Here is a 16,730-nt window from a genome sequence, read left to right as displayed (position 1 = left end):
CTTATCTAGCACTTGAGATAGAAGCCTCTTCTTTGCTTTTTGCCCACATACTTGGATAATAGATTCTGCTGTTCCCTTGCTTATTCTACCAAATATCAGCAATTGATTAATTGCTTTAGAGAAAAGTCATCTTCCCGAAATATATATGTACAATTGGGTCCTTTTTTTATTCTCAAAGAAAAAAGTTTTGTTTGAGCTTATTTGTGCTTTCCTTTGCTTTCTATGTTTCCAGCTCCTGATTTCAGATGCACGAGCAATGATTCAGAGGACACTGAGCTACGGTTTGTCACCTGTCAGTCTTTATGGAACCAGATCAAATCTGAAACAGAGGTGAGTCTTGTGCCTCACACCAAAGTGGTGTTTTGCATTTGTAACAGTGCTGCTCGCTTCTTTGTTTCTGGGGATCTTTTTGACATGCTTAAAAGTGTATGACAGTTAGTCAAAGCAATGGGAAGGCCAGAAATACTGACTGTCCAGAATATAAAGTAGTAATAATAGATGCATCAAGTACACATTACTTGTAAGCACAGAACTGTACACTTCTGCCACTTCAAGCTGCTGCTTCTAAGCTTCTCTTCCTACTAATTGTCTTCTTTATTAACTCCTGGCATACTGCTGTTTTAGTTCTATTAATGCCTGCCAGCCCTTTGAGGATTTTAGGCTGGTCTTGACCTCAGTGTTCCAGAAGTCGTACACAGCAGCCCGGGATTCACAATGGATTTATGTGAACACAGCTGCATGGATGTCAAATATGGAATGACACTGCTACAGATATGGCCTATTGAATTAGTATGAATGGTGTGAATGGGGTCTGAGTAATTTCATACTGAACTGTGGCCTCCTGATGTTGTGTGTTACAATCCATGCTGTTGTTGTGTCCCTATAGCCAGCTGGCTTGCATTATGGTATGAATAATTGCTTCCATACAGCAGAGATTTCCTTCCCTCCTCTATTCAGTGTCATGGATTCTGGGCAAGTATTCCATATTCCTCTGCTTGCCCTTGGACTCTATAGACATTAGGAGAATTTTTTTTCCCACAGTTTGTTTTGGTATGTGCAGTAGAATCCAGATGGATATAGCATAAAATCTGGACCCTTGGGCTAAGCTCATAAATTCCTCTAATTTCCTACCCTTGTTTTCTTTGAGGCTGTTAGGAGTTTTCCAGATACTTTCTTCTGGTCTTACTTCTTCTGATGGAAGACAATTCCTCCTATACTGACATATTGATATGAGCATTTTTTTACAGTTTGAATTGCCCAAAGGCAGATTACCTGAAGTTATTTCTACTGCTACATGGAGAATTTTCTTCATACTGCTTCTGGTGTATCAATGATATCTTTCCTACTGAGTTTTGAATCATATCCTTTTATTCTACTGTTGGCAAACATGGAGCTGATGGTTGTTCTTACATCTAAAATAATGTGGTAATTTAGGTTGGAAGGGGCCTTAGAAAGTCTCTAGTGTGAACTCAAAGCAGCACCATCTGTGAGGTCAGACCAGGTAGGTGAGGGCTTTAGCTAGTCAGCATTTCATTTCTTAGGTGTTTTCAAACCCTGGTGTAGCAAACCTGATCTGTGGCAGAGTACGTGGGAAGTGTGTGCTTGCTGGTTTGGGCTTTTATTCTAGGGGTTCTGCTAGCATGCTAGGGGAGCTTAGCAGGACGTTCTCCAAAGGTTTTGCCAGGGCACTGCTGCCTGGTGATTTTTTGGCAGGTCTTGTGCTTGCCCTGGTGTTATCCTGGTTCTCTCCCTGAGGCGTTCAGAAGAGGATTTGCCCTCCAAGGCACTTTGTTGTAGAGCGCGCTTGGCCTTTGTATATCCATCATAAACTCTGCTGTGGTTGTGGCAGCACCATTTGTCATCTGGTGATGACATCCTTTCAGGCTTCTCACAACTAGAAAGCTGGCAGAAGTGTGGCAGGAACTACCCTTTGTTTTTGGAAGGTGAATTTTGGACTGTTTTTTTGTTTCAGTATTGCAGTGTATCCCAGTTTTGACTCCTGGTGTCAGAAATGACCTTGCAAATGTTCTTATAATAAATCTCATCAAGGGCTTACAGGAACATTCTTCTGCTGTGAGGAGAGAATTTGTTCTACCAGGGTCTGGGCTAGAAACAAAAAAGCAAAGTGCAGGGCTAAAATACAGTAATTTTTCTCTAATATGAAGATAATGGTTTTCAGACCACATAACAAATAGTCATGATGAAACCTGGTGTCATGGCAGTTACTGAACTTCCAGTTCCTGTGACTTTTCCAGAGTGAGAATGCTATGGAAGTAAGTGACTTGGTCACTTGAGATGCAGAGCAGCCTGGTGAACTTTCTGGAACATTATTAAAACAGTGCTAGTAACAAACAAGGAAAGATTGATGTATTTTAGGAAAGCTAGGTAAATGTGTAATGGTATGGCAGACTGAATTCCATTGTCACAAGTGCACAATGTAAGAAATAATATATACTGTAATCATGCAGAGTAAAAATTGAGGTTCTTGTTAGGTCAGCTTAGCAAAAACAATAGTGGTCATTGGAAGTATAGGGTTTGATGGAATCTGAAACAGAAGCTTAGAGTATTGTTAAAGAATCTGTGGTAATACAGGAACTGTTACAATGGTGTTATAATGCTGATGATATAAATTCTTTCAAAAATGTCATGTTAAAATTTGTTCTGAGTTGCAAAGTATTTATCAGGTGGGAGTTCAGAGCTGCACAATCAACATCAGAAAGGCCAGAAGAATATTCTTCAATGAGTGGAGGATGAAAAGACTAAAATTACTTTGTGTACAGTTATTTAGAAGACCAACAGAAGCTCTTCTGTGTTATGGAAATGGAGTTCAGGCTATTGAGCAGGCATCATATGCAATCTCCTGGAGATGTGACTGTCACTCTCTGTTAGTGGCCTCTTCAAAGTGGCCTTTGCCACTTTGCTTAAAATCAAGTTCACGGCTGTGTGTGCTACTTTTTGTTGCTGATAAATCTTGATGATGATTTTGTTTGAAACAAGGGTTTAATCTTGTTTCTAACATGTGTGTTCTAGAGTATATATTGATATCCTGAACTTCAGAGTATAGTAGGGGTTTTTGTTTGTTCTTTTGTTTGTTTTTTTTTTTTTGTCTTTTTTTTTGTTGTTGTTGTTTGATATGCATAAGGCATATCTTGGCTTAGGGACAGATTTTCAAAGGCACACCGATAAAAAAAAAGAAACACAAAATACTACTGACGTATATTTGCTTTTTAAAGTTTATCCTTACCCCTTTTAAAGCTTTCTCTCACCTTGTTGTATGTTCCTGCTTATAGAGATTGTTGTGTGAAAATCATCCTGAATGTCAAAAGACAGTGCAGAAACATTGGAGTCATGTGGTTTAGTATTTTTTCCTATAAAACGTACTTAATGATTTCCTTTAATACTGTTTTTACTTCTTTCATCCCGAATTAGATTTGGAGGAGCAGAATATTTGCTCTCATTTAGATCTCTCAGAAAAATGTGTACAGATGTTTTGTAAGGTAAGAAAGAAGAATAGGAATTTCCACGGACATTGATCCAGCAACTAATTCTACTGTTTTTTTTCTGCCTACCTCACTGAGGCTTTGTCAGTATGTTGGTTTTTGTCTCTTTCTTTAAAGCCTGTGGTGTGACAACTCAGTTAAGCTCACTTGTTTTTCAAATTATTCATGAGGCACTTGACCAGAAGTTCCGAGATGGGAAATGGCTGTTTGCTGCACAATTAAGAAGCTAATGTGGTTTATAGATGACAGGAAAATTTAAAACCCTGGAGTTTCAAGGGTTAAAGATTATGCAGGAAAGGAGTAGAAAAAGGACAGTGCAGTGGTGTTTTCATATTTTTATAGATCAATTCTCTCTGTGTATGTTTGCAGCAAATACAGGAAAACTTGAATAAGCAGTTGCTTGAAAATCTGGTGAGTTTTTTGAGCCGATCTCATTCTGACTTTCAAGAGAAGACAACAGAATGGACTTTCAAGATGAAGTTCAGAGAAATCCCTACTGCAGCTCTTGTCTTAGGTAATTTTTAAGATTTTTTTTGTAATGTACATCTGGTTAAATCTCACAGATGCATCAAAGAAACTTACCGAGTCCCAGCAATTACTGTGAGCAATATCAGCTTCAGACATGTCAACAGAAGAGATTGGGTGGGGAGAAGGAAGTCAGATAAAACCTCCTTCCCCTTTTGTTTATGTTGCTTAATAGTCCAGTAAGTCAACAACTCCCCTACAGGTCTATCTTAAGCAGCTGGTAGTGATTTGAGGTTTTTTTGTTAGAAGCACTGGAGATAACTTTGATTAGGTCCCTGTTACTGCTACCGGCATGCTTGGTGGTTTCTGCAACTTAACCATGGGAATTATATAGCTTCTGATAAGTGTTCTTGTAGTGCGACTTTACATCAAGGAAAGTAGTGTCTTTATTTTGGGAAAAGAGCACAGAGGGGAAAAAATAGCTGGAGATTAAGTTAGTGAAGTTCTGAAGTCTTTTTTTTTAATTTTCTTCCCTCCTCTTTTCTTTCAGAGGTTTGTACATATAAATCCTAAACCTGATTCAAGGCAAGTTGATTACATTTTCAGTGGATTATTTTAGGGAAATAAAACCAGGCCTGTGTTTCAAACTTACCATGTAGGTACTAACAAAGAGTGGACAGTACTCTGCTTTTGTAGGTAATGGAAAGTGAAAACCTTCTGCTTCAAATATTTCTGTGGACAAAGTTCTGAATTGCCTCCTGGAGGGGCTTGTTCTTTTTTCTGTTCATTAAGGATATTAACAAAGGCAGTAAAAACTAAGTAGTTCATAGTGAATTCAGATGCAGTTTCACAGCAATTTACAGTAATTTTCCTCTTTACATGAGTCATGAGAGGATCCAGGTATGAATGCAGTATTCTTCTAGAGAAGGTGAATTTCACTTCTTGTCTGCAGGCCTTCCGTGGCTGTGGATGGCTTCTAAGGGATGTTAGAAAACCAGTCCTGCTTCTTGCAAGTTTGCATCCTTGGAAAACTTTATTTTAAAAACCCCACCAAGCTATATGATGAAGGGTATTCACAGTGACTCCCTGTTTCTCTTAATCAGGGATTGTCAACATGTATAGCTAATCTTGTGCTAGTTTTTCATCTTTCCTCACAGCTGATGTAATACTTTTCATTCTTTCCTTAAATATTTGAGGTATCTTCTGGTTTTTGTCTACTGTTCAGTCTATTGTCCAATCATTGTGCTCATGAGTCATGGGAAAAATGCTCTTAAAATTTTGTCCTTTTTTTTTTTTTTCTAGGAGTGAATGTTACAGATCATGACTTGACTTTCAGAGGTCTCTCAGATGTCCTTCAGGATAACATTACTCCTTATGTAGCCATGCTGGAAGCCAAAGATTGCCCAGGTAAATACTGCAGTAGTGTAGCTGCTTCTTTTGAATAAGGTATCAAATCAAGTAGGAATTCTAGCTTTTGCCCCTAAATGCAAGAGTATTGGACAGAGGGATCCTGAAGACTTTCCAAAGATTTGCTCAAACCTATGTAAGCAGAGCAGTAATGCCTACTGTATTTTGAGAGGTATCCAGTGCAGTTTAAAACACTATAGATTGAAATGCTTCTTGGCTGTAGCATAACAGTTAAGAACATGCTGCTTAGTGTATTGCATGTTGATGTTGTAGGTTGATTTTCTTTTTGTTTAATTTGGACAGTGGATGTCTGCCTTCCACTTTTTAAATGCTTACAGTCACATTATTTAGTGAGAGAATGGGTAGAATAAAATTTTCCCACCCTCCTTGCTCCTTTTTTTATTTTTTAGGTAAAAGGATTAAAATCACATGTGGCAGCATCCTCAGTTCTGTGGAGTGGCTGCCTTACTTATTTCTAGGTTACTCTTAAAAGCATGTGGCTGGAGCTCAGGTAAAGCTGGAAGACCAACATCTTAACCTCAGTTGTTGCCATCTAGGCAAATTGCATGAACAGCATGCATATCATTAATGCTTTCAGGAGTATGAGATGTGCATTCTGAAAAGAGAAGAATAATTAGAAATGTGGAAAATAATGAGTAATAACTTTGGGGTAGTTTTTTATAGTACGAGACAGAAAAGTGTTGCCAGACAACCAAATGTCTTTACCACATTTCTAAAAATGTTTTGTGAAGGTATAAAAAATCTGATGCAGAAGCTGATGGGGCAGCTGATGAACTGTGATTTAGATGTGGACTCACTGGAGGATGAGGACTGTGTGCAGGTTTCACAGAATAGAGTACGTTGTTCAATGCCTTCTCTTATCAGCTGGTATGACAGTGTAACAAAGGTATGTTGCTGGCATTTTTTATCTCCAGTTTATCAAAATGCCTGACCTTTAAAACAAATTTAATATCTCACCTTTGTGTTTAAACCAGAAATTTAATAATTCAGCTTTCTGTGAGAAAATGCCAAAGGTTAATGTTTAAAAAACAAAGTGATATTGAGGTGATTTGAATATAATATGTGACACATAGAACCAATGTGGAGTTAGTTATTGATGATGTATGAATGTCAGAATTATGAAACACAAGCAAGTACTATTTTATCATATGTTTAATTGGGAACTGGAAGCTTAAAATGCAGTATCAGCTTTCTGCCAGATGCTTTTCTCCCAGGAGTGCTGAGTTATTTTGTTTATTAAAACAAAACTTTACAGAAGAACAGCTGTCCAGGGCAAAGGTACTGTATTAGTGCTAATGGGCCATGATGTCATCTGCAGCCCACACTACATTGGCAAGCAGTGAGGAAATAACTTTCAAAATGTTTTTGTATCTTTTTGTTTGCTAAAGCTATTGAAGTTTTGTTTCTGTCATGAATACAAGTTACAGCTGATTTTCTGATGACTTCATCAAAGCAGTGTGATAAACTGAAGTGTCCTGAGTGCATGCTCTTTTTATTACTGGGTAAAAATAGAGAAAATAAGCAATGTCTGTGTACATAATTCAAATCTCCCTCATTCCCAACAGAACTCTACCAGTTCTGTCTCTCAGAGCTATTCTTGTCATTGTTGGTCTGTGTGTTTAAAATCTCTTTATTCTTTGTACTTTATGCTATGCCAAAGAGAAGGAAGAAAAATGGAAAATGGCAGTTTTAGGTCAGCTACAAATGAATGACAGCTCACAAAAAGTCAGTCATGTCAATTTGGAGTACTGTAATATCATAGATATGATTCAGTCTTTTTTATTTTGCTGGTTTCTGTGTATTAATGTTTAATTAATGGCTTTAAAGAAAACAGATTCCGAAACTCCAAGCAAAAAAAGAAATTCCTCCTCTAGACACTGGCAGTCTCCTCCAGTTGTAGTCGTATTCAAAGACATGGAAAGTTTCACCACCAAAGTTCTTCAAGACTTCATAGTCATCAGCAGGTAATGTGACTTGAACTTTAGTTCTTCCACTCCTTTACTGTTTTCTATTTGCAGCTGTTTTGAAATTTAACAGTGAGGCCAGTGAAGTGTTGGAATCAAATATTGGTGCTGCTTCTTTGCAGCAGTGATTGAGCAAAAAAACTACTTGCTAGGTTTTAGGGGTAAATTGCACTAAAGCTGAACTTCAGGCTGTGAGCCAGAGTGCCTGAGGGCCAGGTTGAGATAAGGAGTGGCTGATTTAATTCTTCACATAGTAGGATTTACTGGTACTAGTTGTTAAAGAATTTGTGAATGTGAAACTAAATTTTCAAGATGTCTAGATCTTTTAAAATTGTTTGCAGAGTGTGTTTTTGTGTGACTACTGAGGTAATGCTGCTGCTTAAAGGTCACTAGCTTACTAATAGGGGTGCATATAAAACTTCTCCAGCTGGCCAGGATTGTAATCAGCAGCTGACTACTTCAGGTGCTCCTGTACTTCTGTTCTTCTTTAATGTAATTGGTCTTCCTAATGTATTTCTGTTTCTGTCTTCCTTAATGTAATCTCAGGCATGCTAATCAAAAACTCATGCTGCTCTCCAAAAAAAGCATCGTGCATTTAAGTCCCCAGCTTGGAGCTGTTAGAATTTGGGCTGCAATTCCTCAACAATTCACTTGCTGTGCCACCAGCAAGAAATTGTGTAGCTTATTATTTTCATCTCAGTCTTAAATATGTTTAATAATAAAGGTGAAGTGGACAAATGTTAAAGGTTCCTCTGATTTGTTGATCACAAGTTCTGATTTCCTTTTTAAGATCTCTAAGGTTATCACCAGTGGACAGCAATATATGAAGTTAATTGGTTTTATGTTTGTCTTCAGCAATTTCTTTTGAGAGGTTAGAGAAACAAAGTAATTGTGGGATAACAATTAAAATCTAAAGTCAAAAAGTTGCTGTGGCAAAAACAAAGGAAAGGAATAAATTGACAGTTTTAACCTAGAAGGTATATATGATAGCATATTTTGTACCTCCTTGAAACTACTAAAAATAGAATCACTGATAATACAGTGAAAACATTGTATTTTGTGTAAATTGTATGCTGTCCTCAAGGAATACACATTCAGTCCTGATTTTCAGTTCTAAAGCAAATACTAAAAAATTTATCTGAAGACAAAGTTTAATCTGGAGAAGTTGGAAATTTTTTTTAAGTGTGATTGGAACACTCATCTCCAGACATTGGAGATGCTTCATATTTATTTTGAATTTATTAAATGGTATAAATCTTTCAAATTTACTTGGCTGTTACCTATTTAATGTATCTTCTTATTTTTTCTTTGTATCTTTAAAAAAATCCTATTATAAGACTCAGCTCTCTGAATATAACTTTTTGGGAAGGTAGGATCAGTGCAAAACTAACTGAAATTATGCTTTTTATGCCACTTTCTGAAATTTCAGTCTGAAAATGGAGTTTCATTTTCTTATCCATTTTAGGGCTTTAAATAACATCCTTTTGTTTTCATTTTTTTCCACACAAATTCCTCTTTTGGTTTACCAGCAGCAAAACTTTTAGTTTACCCTTTTCTGCATTGAAACTCAGTGCTATAGTAGGAACATAATGCATTTGTTACACAAGCTTCTATAATGTAACTATTACTTTTTTTTTTTCCCCTCTTGCCCCGTTATCCAGTCAGCATATCCATGAATTACCTCTAGTGCTGATTTTTGGAATTGCTACATCACCAATGATTATCCACAGACTACTTCCTCACTCAGTTTCTTCTCTGCTATGCATAGAGCTTTTCCAGTCCATTTCCTGTAAGGAGCACCTGTCTACTATAATTGACAAGGTAACTCCCTTTCTAAATAGAAATGAGGAGTGTGTGTGTATTGAAGCACAGTTTACATGTGTGGTTTTTAAATGCAGGTTTGTCTGAAGGTTTTGGAAAGGACTCTGTTCCTGAGAGCTGTGCATTTCAGATATTTCTACTTGCAGCTGCAGAGCAGTGCAATGCTGAGAGCTCCCTTCTCATACTGAGACGAGACACACATACACACACCTGCTTTCATCTTTCATTTGCATTGCCTTATGCAATCATACTTTGACATTCACACTTCTTCATTAAAATCAAGCTGTGATTTCAGTTTTACTTTGTTCCAGAAAAAGACAGCTTTGAAACTTAGCTAAAATTCTGAAAAAATAGTTCAGCCTGAGTTTTGCCACCTGTCAAACGTTAGCTGAGTTATCCATATGGTCAAGCCATATAAATGTTGTGTCTGTGGATTTTTGGTAGACCACAGGATTTCCAAAATCTCTGTTAGACATGCTGAAAGTAGTGGTATCATTGTTTATTCCAGCAATTTCTGTTATATTTGTAATTTTACAAAAATAGCATTAAGCAAAATTAACTTAAAATGTTGCATTAGTGAAAGAAGCTTATGAAAATATGGTAAAATAATAAACTTAAAAAATCAATCTTTGTAAGGATATTTTAGTAGAAATACTGGTTTTAGGAGCTGGCGATGTATTTAGTATCTCATTTAGTTGAATGTTAACACATACGAAGAGTTGTATCAAGTTGTATATATAAGCTTTACTGATTTGAATTCAGGAGAATTTCTACTGTGGCTACTTTTTCTTTTTGTCTCCCTTTTAGCTGCTTCTGACATCCCAGTTTCCCTTTAAACTGGGAGAAAAAGTTCTGCAGGTTCTCATCAACATATTCCTGTACCATGATTTTTCTGTACAGAATTTTATCAAAGGATTTCAGGTAGGCAGTGGTAATGAGAATTCAAATAATGGTTGTGAAAACAAAGGGTAATTACTAGGCACTGAAAGATTTCCTAGGTCCTAGTACTGCTGAATTGCATGAAAAAATATCCTGTGGAAACAGTTTGGATCTGTGAACAGATGGATATTTAAAAATCTTTACTGATAAGGGTTTAAGAGCAAACTTGTAGGACCTGTATGAAGAAGCAAATAAAAGCTTACTGTGCCATAAAACCAATAATATTTTAAGGTTAGGTTTAACAGGGTGACCTGGCTTAGTGGGCAGAAAGAGCTGTATTTTGCTATAGATTAATTTGTAGTTTTCTGTCAGCCCTGACAGAACTCCCCAGTTCTGGTCATCTGTACCAGCTCCTTGGTCTCTGGTTTGTGTTGGTGTGAGTAGGCAACAGCAGTGTTTCTTCCCCACTTGAACTCCTCTGGCACAATTTCTGGATGCACATTTCCTGCCTTTTCAGGGAAATAGAAGCTGCAGAGTCATTTACTTGGTGCCTCAGAGGAGGTAATACTTGTGCTCCAAGCAGTTGTGTAGCAGTGTGGGAGTTGTATTTACCCTCTCTCAGGAGACAAAGTGGAAGAGCTCCGGGGGTTTCCAGAAAGAGTCTCTAGAGAGCATGGTAGTTAAGTTTTTATTGTCTTATATAGTTCTTCATATCTAGATGTATTTCTGTGTCTAGGTCTCCTTTTAGCTTTTGTGGACTGCAGACAAGAGTTCTCTGAAGAATTTGTAGGCCCTGTCATCTGTTTTAATGCAGGACTGTGAAATGGTTTCTTTCTTACCTAGTTCCATGTGTGAACATGCTAGTAAAATATGCTCTTTTAATGTCATATACATTTAGAATTTCTCTGATTTTTAGGTATATAAGATACAATGATTACATGTGGCCACGAGAAATATCCTGGCCATTGTACCTCTTCTTGAAGACAGACCTTTGTGGGCTTTCATAGGTTTCAACTCCTCTTATTTGAAAGATTGTTCAAAGTTTAGTGCTTCTCCATTGGCCTGGCATGCAGATACAAGTTTTAGACCTGACAGTGTATGGCTGTGTCATTGTGTGTTAAAAGAATTTGAGAATGAAGCAATTTCAGATCAGATTTTCGAAGTGATAAATATGAGAGATCAGCATCAAGTCATTATATCCAGGTGTGATGTTGCATAAGAGGGGGGAAAAGCTGAAGTACTGAAAATGAGTAGCACATATAGCAAGGAAGGCAATTATGTGACTGTGAACAACTGTATAATCAATGTCCTGTAGTGACTTATGCCATGTTCATGAATTGTAATTAATTATTTTTGAAGGAGTACCATTACTACCATTGTAGTATATGCAGTGTAGCAGTAAGAAAGCATTAAAGGGTAGATATAGCCGTTAATAAAATTCAGTCTATATCTATATATATATATAGATATATATAGATATAGACTGAATTTTATTAACATCCCTAGTTCTTGGTTTGTTTTTCAGCTCTGTATTGTGGAGCATTTCTATTCCCAGCCTCTCAGTGTACTGTGTTGCCACCTCGTAGACATTAAGAAGAGAGTTTATTCTTTATCACATGATCAGTGTGAAAACATTCGGAGACTGCCCTCTTTTAGAAGGTAAGGGTGGAAATACATTTTTTTTTTGGACAATCATGTATTGAGTTGGCTTTAAAAAAGATTAAAAAATCTGTAAATGTAGTTCTGTGAACACTGTAGCTCATTTGTGCACTTTCTGTAGCAAAGGTAAGTTGATCAAACAGAGGACATTTCTAAATAATTTCAGGAAGCCTTAATGTTCTAGTTTAGCAAGAACAGCTTCTGTGATGTGTAATTACTTGAATTTACTTTTTTTCTTCTCATTCTTAATACAGAAAAAAGTTATTTTGACAAATAACCATAAATCACTTTTGAACTTGTTAAACTGATTTGAAGCATAATGTCTAGGGTTTTGGAGTAGCCTTTCAACTTGTTGGATTTGACTGTCCTTTTGAATCTTTCCAGAGAAAGACACATATTTCTTATGGCAGCATAAGCATTTTAAATGTTTTTAACCCTAGGATCTTTGTTTACATTATAATTTTACGTTGGTTTTATTTTTTTCCTGCCATAAGGTATGTGGAAAAGCAAGAGTCAGGGAAACAGATTGAACTGCTGACAAACGACAGCTTCTTGAAGGTAAAATTTAAGAATGTCTTTGGAGAACAGAAATAACTTGCCCATATATCACTTTGTGGAGCATAATAAACTACAAGATCAAGACATATAGTTCTGTATAATATCTTTCACACAGAACATACTGTGCTTTGTGACCAGTAATGAGGAATTAGGATTGGCAGGTCAAAATTCCAAATCTCTAGGGTTGCCAGGTCAGCCTTTATATGAAGCTGCACAACTTTCTTACATCATCTTTTAGCTATGTCTAGAAATATAACTGCTTAAAAAGAAGGATACAAGGTTTATTTATGAGCAGGTCTTTTCATGCTTGCCCAGACTGACTTTCTTGGAAGGTCAGTTAAGTGTTTGAAGAATGTGTAAGTTGTCTTGGAGGTTATTTCATAAGCTTTTAATCCTTCATAACCTCTGCATAGTTTCTGATTGAACTCAGTAGGGCAGAGTCTGTGTCCCAAGGCACACATTCACCCTACACCTCAAACAGGATTAAAAGCAATTTGTTACATGTTTATCTGAAGCTTTGCCAGTGGATTGAAGTCAGACTACTACTATAGTGAGCCCTTTAGGAATTTACCAGCAAAAATCTGTTGGTTATTTTTACCATCTGAGGCAGTCCCAGTAGAAGTATTGCTGAAGGTAAAGGGTTTCTCCTGACTCTTCATTTCAAGTATTTGTAACCTGTCAGGCAAATGGTACTTGCCTGGTGTGTAAGGCTTTTTCAAGTGTGAAGAGCAATGGTAATGGCTGGAGGGGAGGTTAGGAGCAAGCAATATGGCAAGTACAGTTACAGTATTCAAGATGAGATATGATTTTACATCATTTTATGATCCATTGTCTTCATTGGCAAAAATAACTTAAGCTACAACTGTTCCCTTGCCCTTTATTCACATCTGCTTTGAAAGCTGAATAATCATCAGCTTAAACTTTATATGTTTTCAATCTTACAATTTAATAATATACCCCTTATTTCACAAGCCTCAACTTTTAACTTTGGGAAGGAAGCTGGAATTCTCATACTTAGGTGCATATGATGCTTCTCACAGATTTTAATTGAAGACATTTGTTCTGATCTCCACAATGGAGGTGGGACCATTGCTGCCTTGCCAAGCTGGCATAATATTGTGCCTGAGGAAAAAAGGTCCTAGTGCTGCATTAATGAGGTGCTGTTTGTTCTGTTGTCATGCTAATCTACAGTGTCATGCCCAGCTTTGGAAACACTTTCAAAATCACTATAGCAATCTTTCACGTGAACTTTGTATTTCAGCACCAGGTCACTTTAGTCTTTTTAAGTCTTCCAGCTCAGCTCCTAAACCTGCAATACACTTTATCAGCTTCATTTATATTCCATATTGTTACCACTTTTTTAATAACTATGGGAAGAGTTTCACTTATTTAAAATTATGAGTTTTAAAAGCAATTTTACATCATAGTTATTAACAAATCTGCCTGAAATGTTTCATGGCAAATTTAATTTGAAACTATGTAAATGTGGCAATCTGTCTTTTATCTCTGTTCTGGAAATAATATTACATAGTCTTCTAATGGCATTTTCAAACTCTTCTAAAATGGATTATGCTTTTTCACTTCATTATTTGGCAAAATTCATTGCTATTTACTTATATTAACTATATGTGTCTTGAGCTAGGAACAAGATGAGGGAAGTATAGCTGTGTTAATGCTTGGGGTTAGGGGCAATAAGGTTGATGAAGCAGCATTAGAGAGAACTTGTTTTCTTTTCTTAGCTTATTTTGTGGTGGAGATAATTTTTTTCTAAATGATTCTACTTAAAATACAGGCTTGTAAATGTCTACCTTAAGGTTTTAGAGGTTGTCTTAACAGCTGTTATATCTGTGACTCTTAAATTTCCATATATAAGAAGTCTATGGGAGCAAAGATCGTTAATGTTTTGGATAATTTAAAACTTTTTTTAACATCAGAAAGCTCTCTGTAGCACTGTCTTTGTTACTTTCAGTCTTTGCAATATGAAGAAAACCTTTTCTTTCCATACATCTGTGCTTCCTTATATTGCCTGTAGACAAGGTTTTGCTTTTCTTTTATCTTTAATACCCTTTGTTTCACTTTCACTCCAGAGAACTGCAGTGGCTTATTTTGGTTTTCCTTTTCCATTTGGAATAGTTTGCTCAGTTAGGCAAAAGGGTAATTAAATATGTAGAGGATTCAGTGGTTTTTCCTCTTTATTTTTGACTGAAGACAGAGGAAAGAAGATCTTTTGATTCACAGACTTAAATGTAATGACCACAAAGACTAGATGACTTCGGTACAGTTAACAGAATTTCTGAGTGTGGCTTTCCAGAAGCAATGTATGCTTCTGTGGCAGGCCAGTGATAATGAGGTGTCCTCCGGGAAATTCAGTAGCAGTGGTCAATAATTTCTATTTCTTAAATGTGATTTATTTATTTCTGTTGTTCTTGACACAGGAATAGGCAAAATCAAATTCAAAACGCATAGGAAAATCAACTGGATATTTCTTTGTTTTCTGTGAACTGGTCTTTTTATGTGTATGTAACTAATAAAAACAACAGCCATTCACAATATAAGAAATAAATTTTTAAATGCATTCATAGTATAAAAATGCAAGTTTTCGAGTAGAAGTAGCTTCATAACTTCTCATTGCCTGCTAAAGGAATAGTGTATACTCTCATTGTTGTGAGATGACATTTCAAGTCTAAAGGCCTAAATATAGTTGAAAGTGGTAGAATATTAATGCTAGTCAATAGCAGATCTCTCTCTGAGCTGGAGGAAGAAAGTAAAGGTAACAGTATGCAATGAGAATGCAGTGAACTGTTGAAATACAGCACATTTGCTTAGTGGACTCAAGACTGATGACTTAATTTATAGCACATTACAATATCAAAAGTTCAGAGTAATTTAAAGTGCTTTATGGGAGTTTTAAATGAATGTCAGAATTAATTTTAAAATTATTCTATCACTGTAGGTAGAAACAAAGAAGTTGCTGGAGGACTTACATGTTTACCATGAAAATTATGTTCGAATTCTGAGATGTCTTCATGTTTTCACATCTTCTCTTCCAAAGTATCCTTTGGGCAAGCAGGTGATGTACTGTTGTATGTGGGTCTTGTTGAGTTGTTGTTATTGTGGTTTTGGTTTGGATTTTTTTTCCCCTCAAAGTATGACAGTTAAATAAATATTTACTCTTTATTTATCAATGTACTGATTTGCCCCCTGCCTCTTAAAATGGAGAGAGATGCTCTCTTTCTGTGGGCAGAGGATGAGAGTATGTGGTTTCTTTACTGGCATGGATGATACCTTGTCAGTCAACAGGAAGGAATTTCCAGGAGGAGACAGGTGCACAGATCAGCAAAAGGATCCACTCATTGACCTTCCCACATCTGAGATTACCTGTATGCATTGCAGACAGTGTGCACTCTTCTGTTAGTTCACTAGACAAATTCAGATGAAGAGGCTGAGTTTTTAGCAACCTTCTGTACAGGAAAAAGCAATTGTAGGAGGAACGGTTATAATTACTCTGTTAATAGTCCTGTTGCTCTAATGTCATTTAATCCACCTTCTCATGCTAAACAATTTCTTCCACTAGAAGAGCAATTATATATTCTGTGCATGTGCACTTGTCTCTCAGTTCTCAACGTATTCCATACTGTTACTAGAATCTGTCACTGACTACAAAAGCTTAGTGGACTGTGGCATGTTGAGAATAAAAGGATGTTTTAGCTGGGGTATTTGATTGGAGCTCCTTTCTGTTCACTGTAGTTAACTTCACCTGAATGTTAGTTGTTTGGAACCTGGTGCAGAGCAACAGTCTACTGCAGAAGCTTTGTTCTGGAAGATATTAAGAGCTGTCATTCCTTTTGCAATCATTCTGCATCTTTGGAAAACAGGCTCTAAAGGAATTGCATACTGCTTTGAACAGCTTGTTGTAAGATTCCCATATTACTTTGTAAAACACTTTATCCTTTCTTCACCTTTTGCATAACAGATCAGGGAGTTGCACTGTGCTTGTTTGGAAAACCGAGTGTGGGAGACAGAGGAGTATGAGTCATCTCTTCAACTAGCAAGGTGATTTTTTTTTCTCATTTTGTTTTAATACTGCCATACACATGGAAAGTATCAGTCATCACTTATTCTGGAACTTAAAGCTGAGGCTATTACCTGTTCACAGTTAGTTTTAGGGTTGTTTGCAAGTGTAATTGGCTGCTGTTTTCGGTGTGGTTTTCTACTGATTTCTGTGAAATTCAGGCGGGTTCTCATATCTCATATGCCCTGAGTAATTTTGCTGAAACCACTGAGATTACTTTGTGTGAATGAGAATGACTTGGGTTTTGTCTTTTAAAGTATGATTGTGGTAGATGTTATCAATCAAATTATTAGTCTTAGTTGTCTTAAATTTTAATCTGTTGTGAGAGGTAGAATCTCTTCCAAATGAATAGTAGCTGAGGCCTTTCTTTTTTATTTTACTGTT

General features: G+C 36.6%; 1 protein-coding gene across 4 annotated transcripts in view; it reads left to right on the top strand.

The window, feature by feature from the left end:
* Window positions 1-16,730, top strand: part of ORC3 (origin recognition complex subunit 3) — a 35,288-nt gene that overhangs the window by 3,905 nt on the left and 14,653 nt on the right. For all 4 annotated transcript variants that reach the window (XM_050972563.1, XM_050972562.1, XM_050972561.1 and 1 more), the window contains exons 3-13: window positions 233-330; window positions 3,870-4,014; window positions 5,268-5,372; window positions 6,125-6,279; window positions 7,221-7,357; window positions 9,019-9,178; window positions 9,986-10,099; window positions 11,583-11,716; window positions 12,211-12,274; window positions 15,228-15,344; window positions 16,248-16,327. In XM_050972563.1, the coding sequence (XP_050828520.1) occupies window positions 233-330; window positions 3,870-4,014; window positions 5,268-5,372; window positions 6,125-6,279; window positions 7,221-7,357; window positions 9,019-9,178; window positions 9,986-10,099; window positions 11,583-11,716; window positions 12,211-12,274; window positions 15,228-15,344; window positions 16,248-16,327 (1,309 nt within the window). The remainder of the gene's footprint in view (window positions 1-232; window positions 331-3,869; window positions 4,015-5,267; window positions 5,373-6,124; window positions 6,280-7,220; window positions 7,358-9,018; window positions 9,179-9,985; window positions 10,100-11,582; window positions 11,717-12,210; window positions 12,275-15,227; window positions 15,345-16,247; window positions 16,328-16,730) is intronic.

The sequence above is a fragment of the Serinus canaria genome, chromosome 3, assembly GCF_022539315.1.
Source record: "Serinus canaria isolate serCan28SL12 chromosome 3, serCan2020, whole genome shotgun sequence".
Lineage (NCBI taxonomy): Eukaryota > Metazoa > Chordata > Aves > Passeriformes > Fringillidae > Serinus > Serinus canaria.
This window is presented reverse-complemented; position numbering and strand designations above follow the sequence as displayed.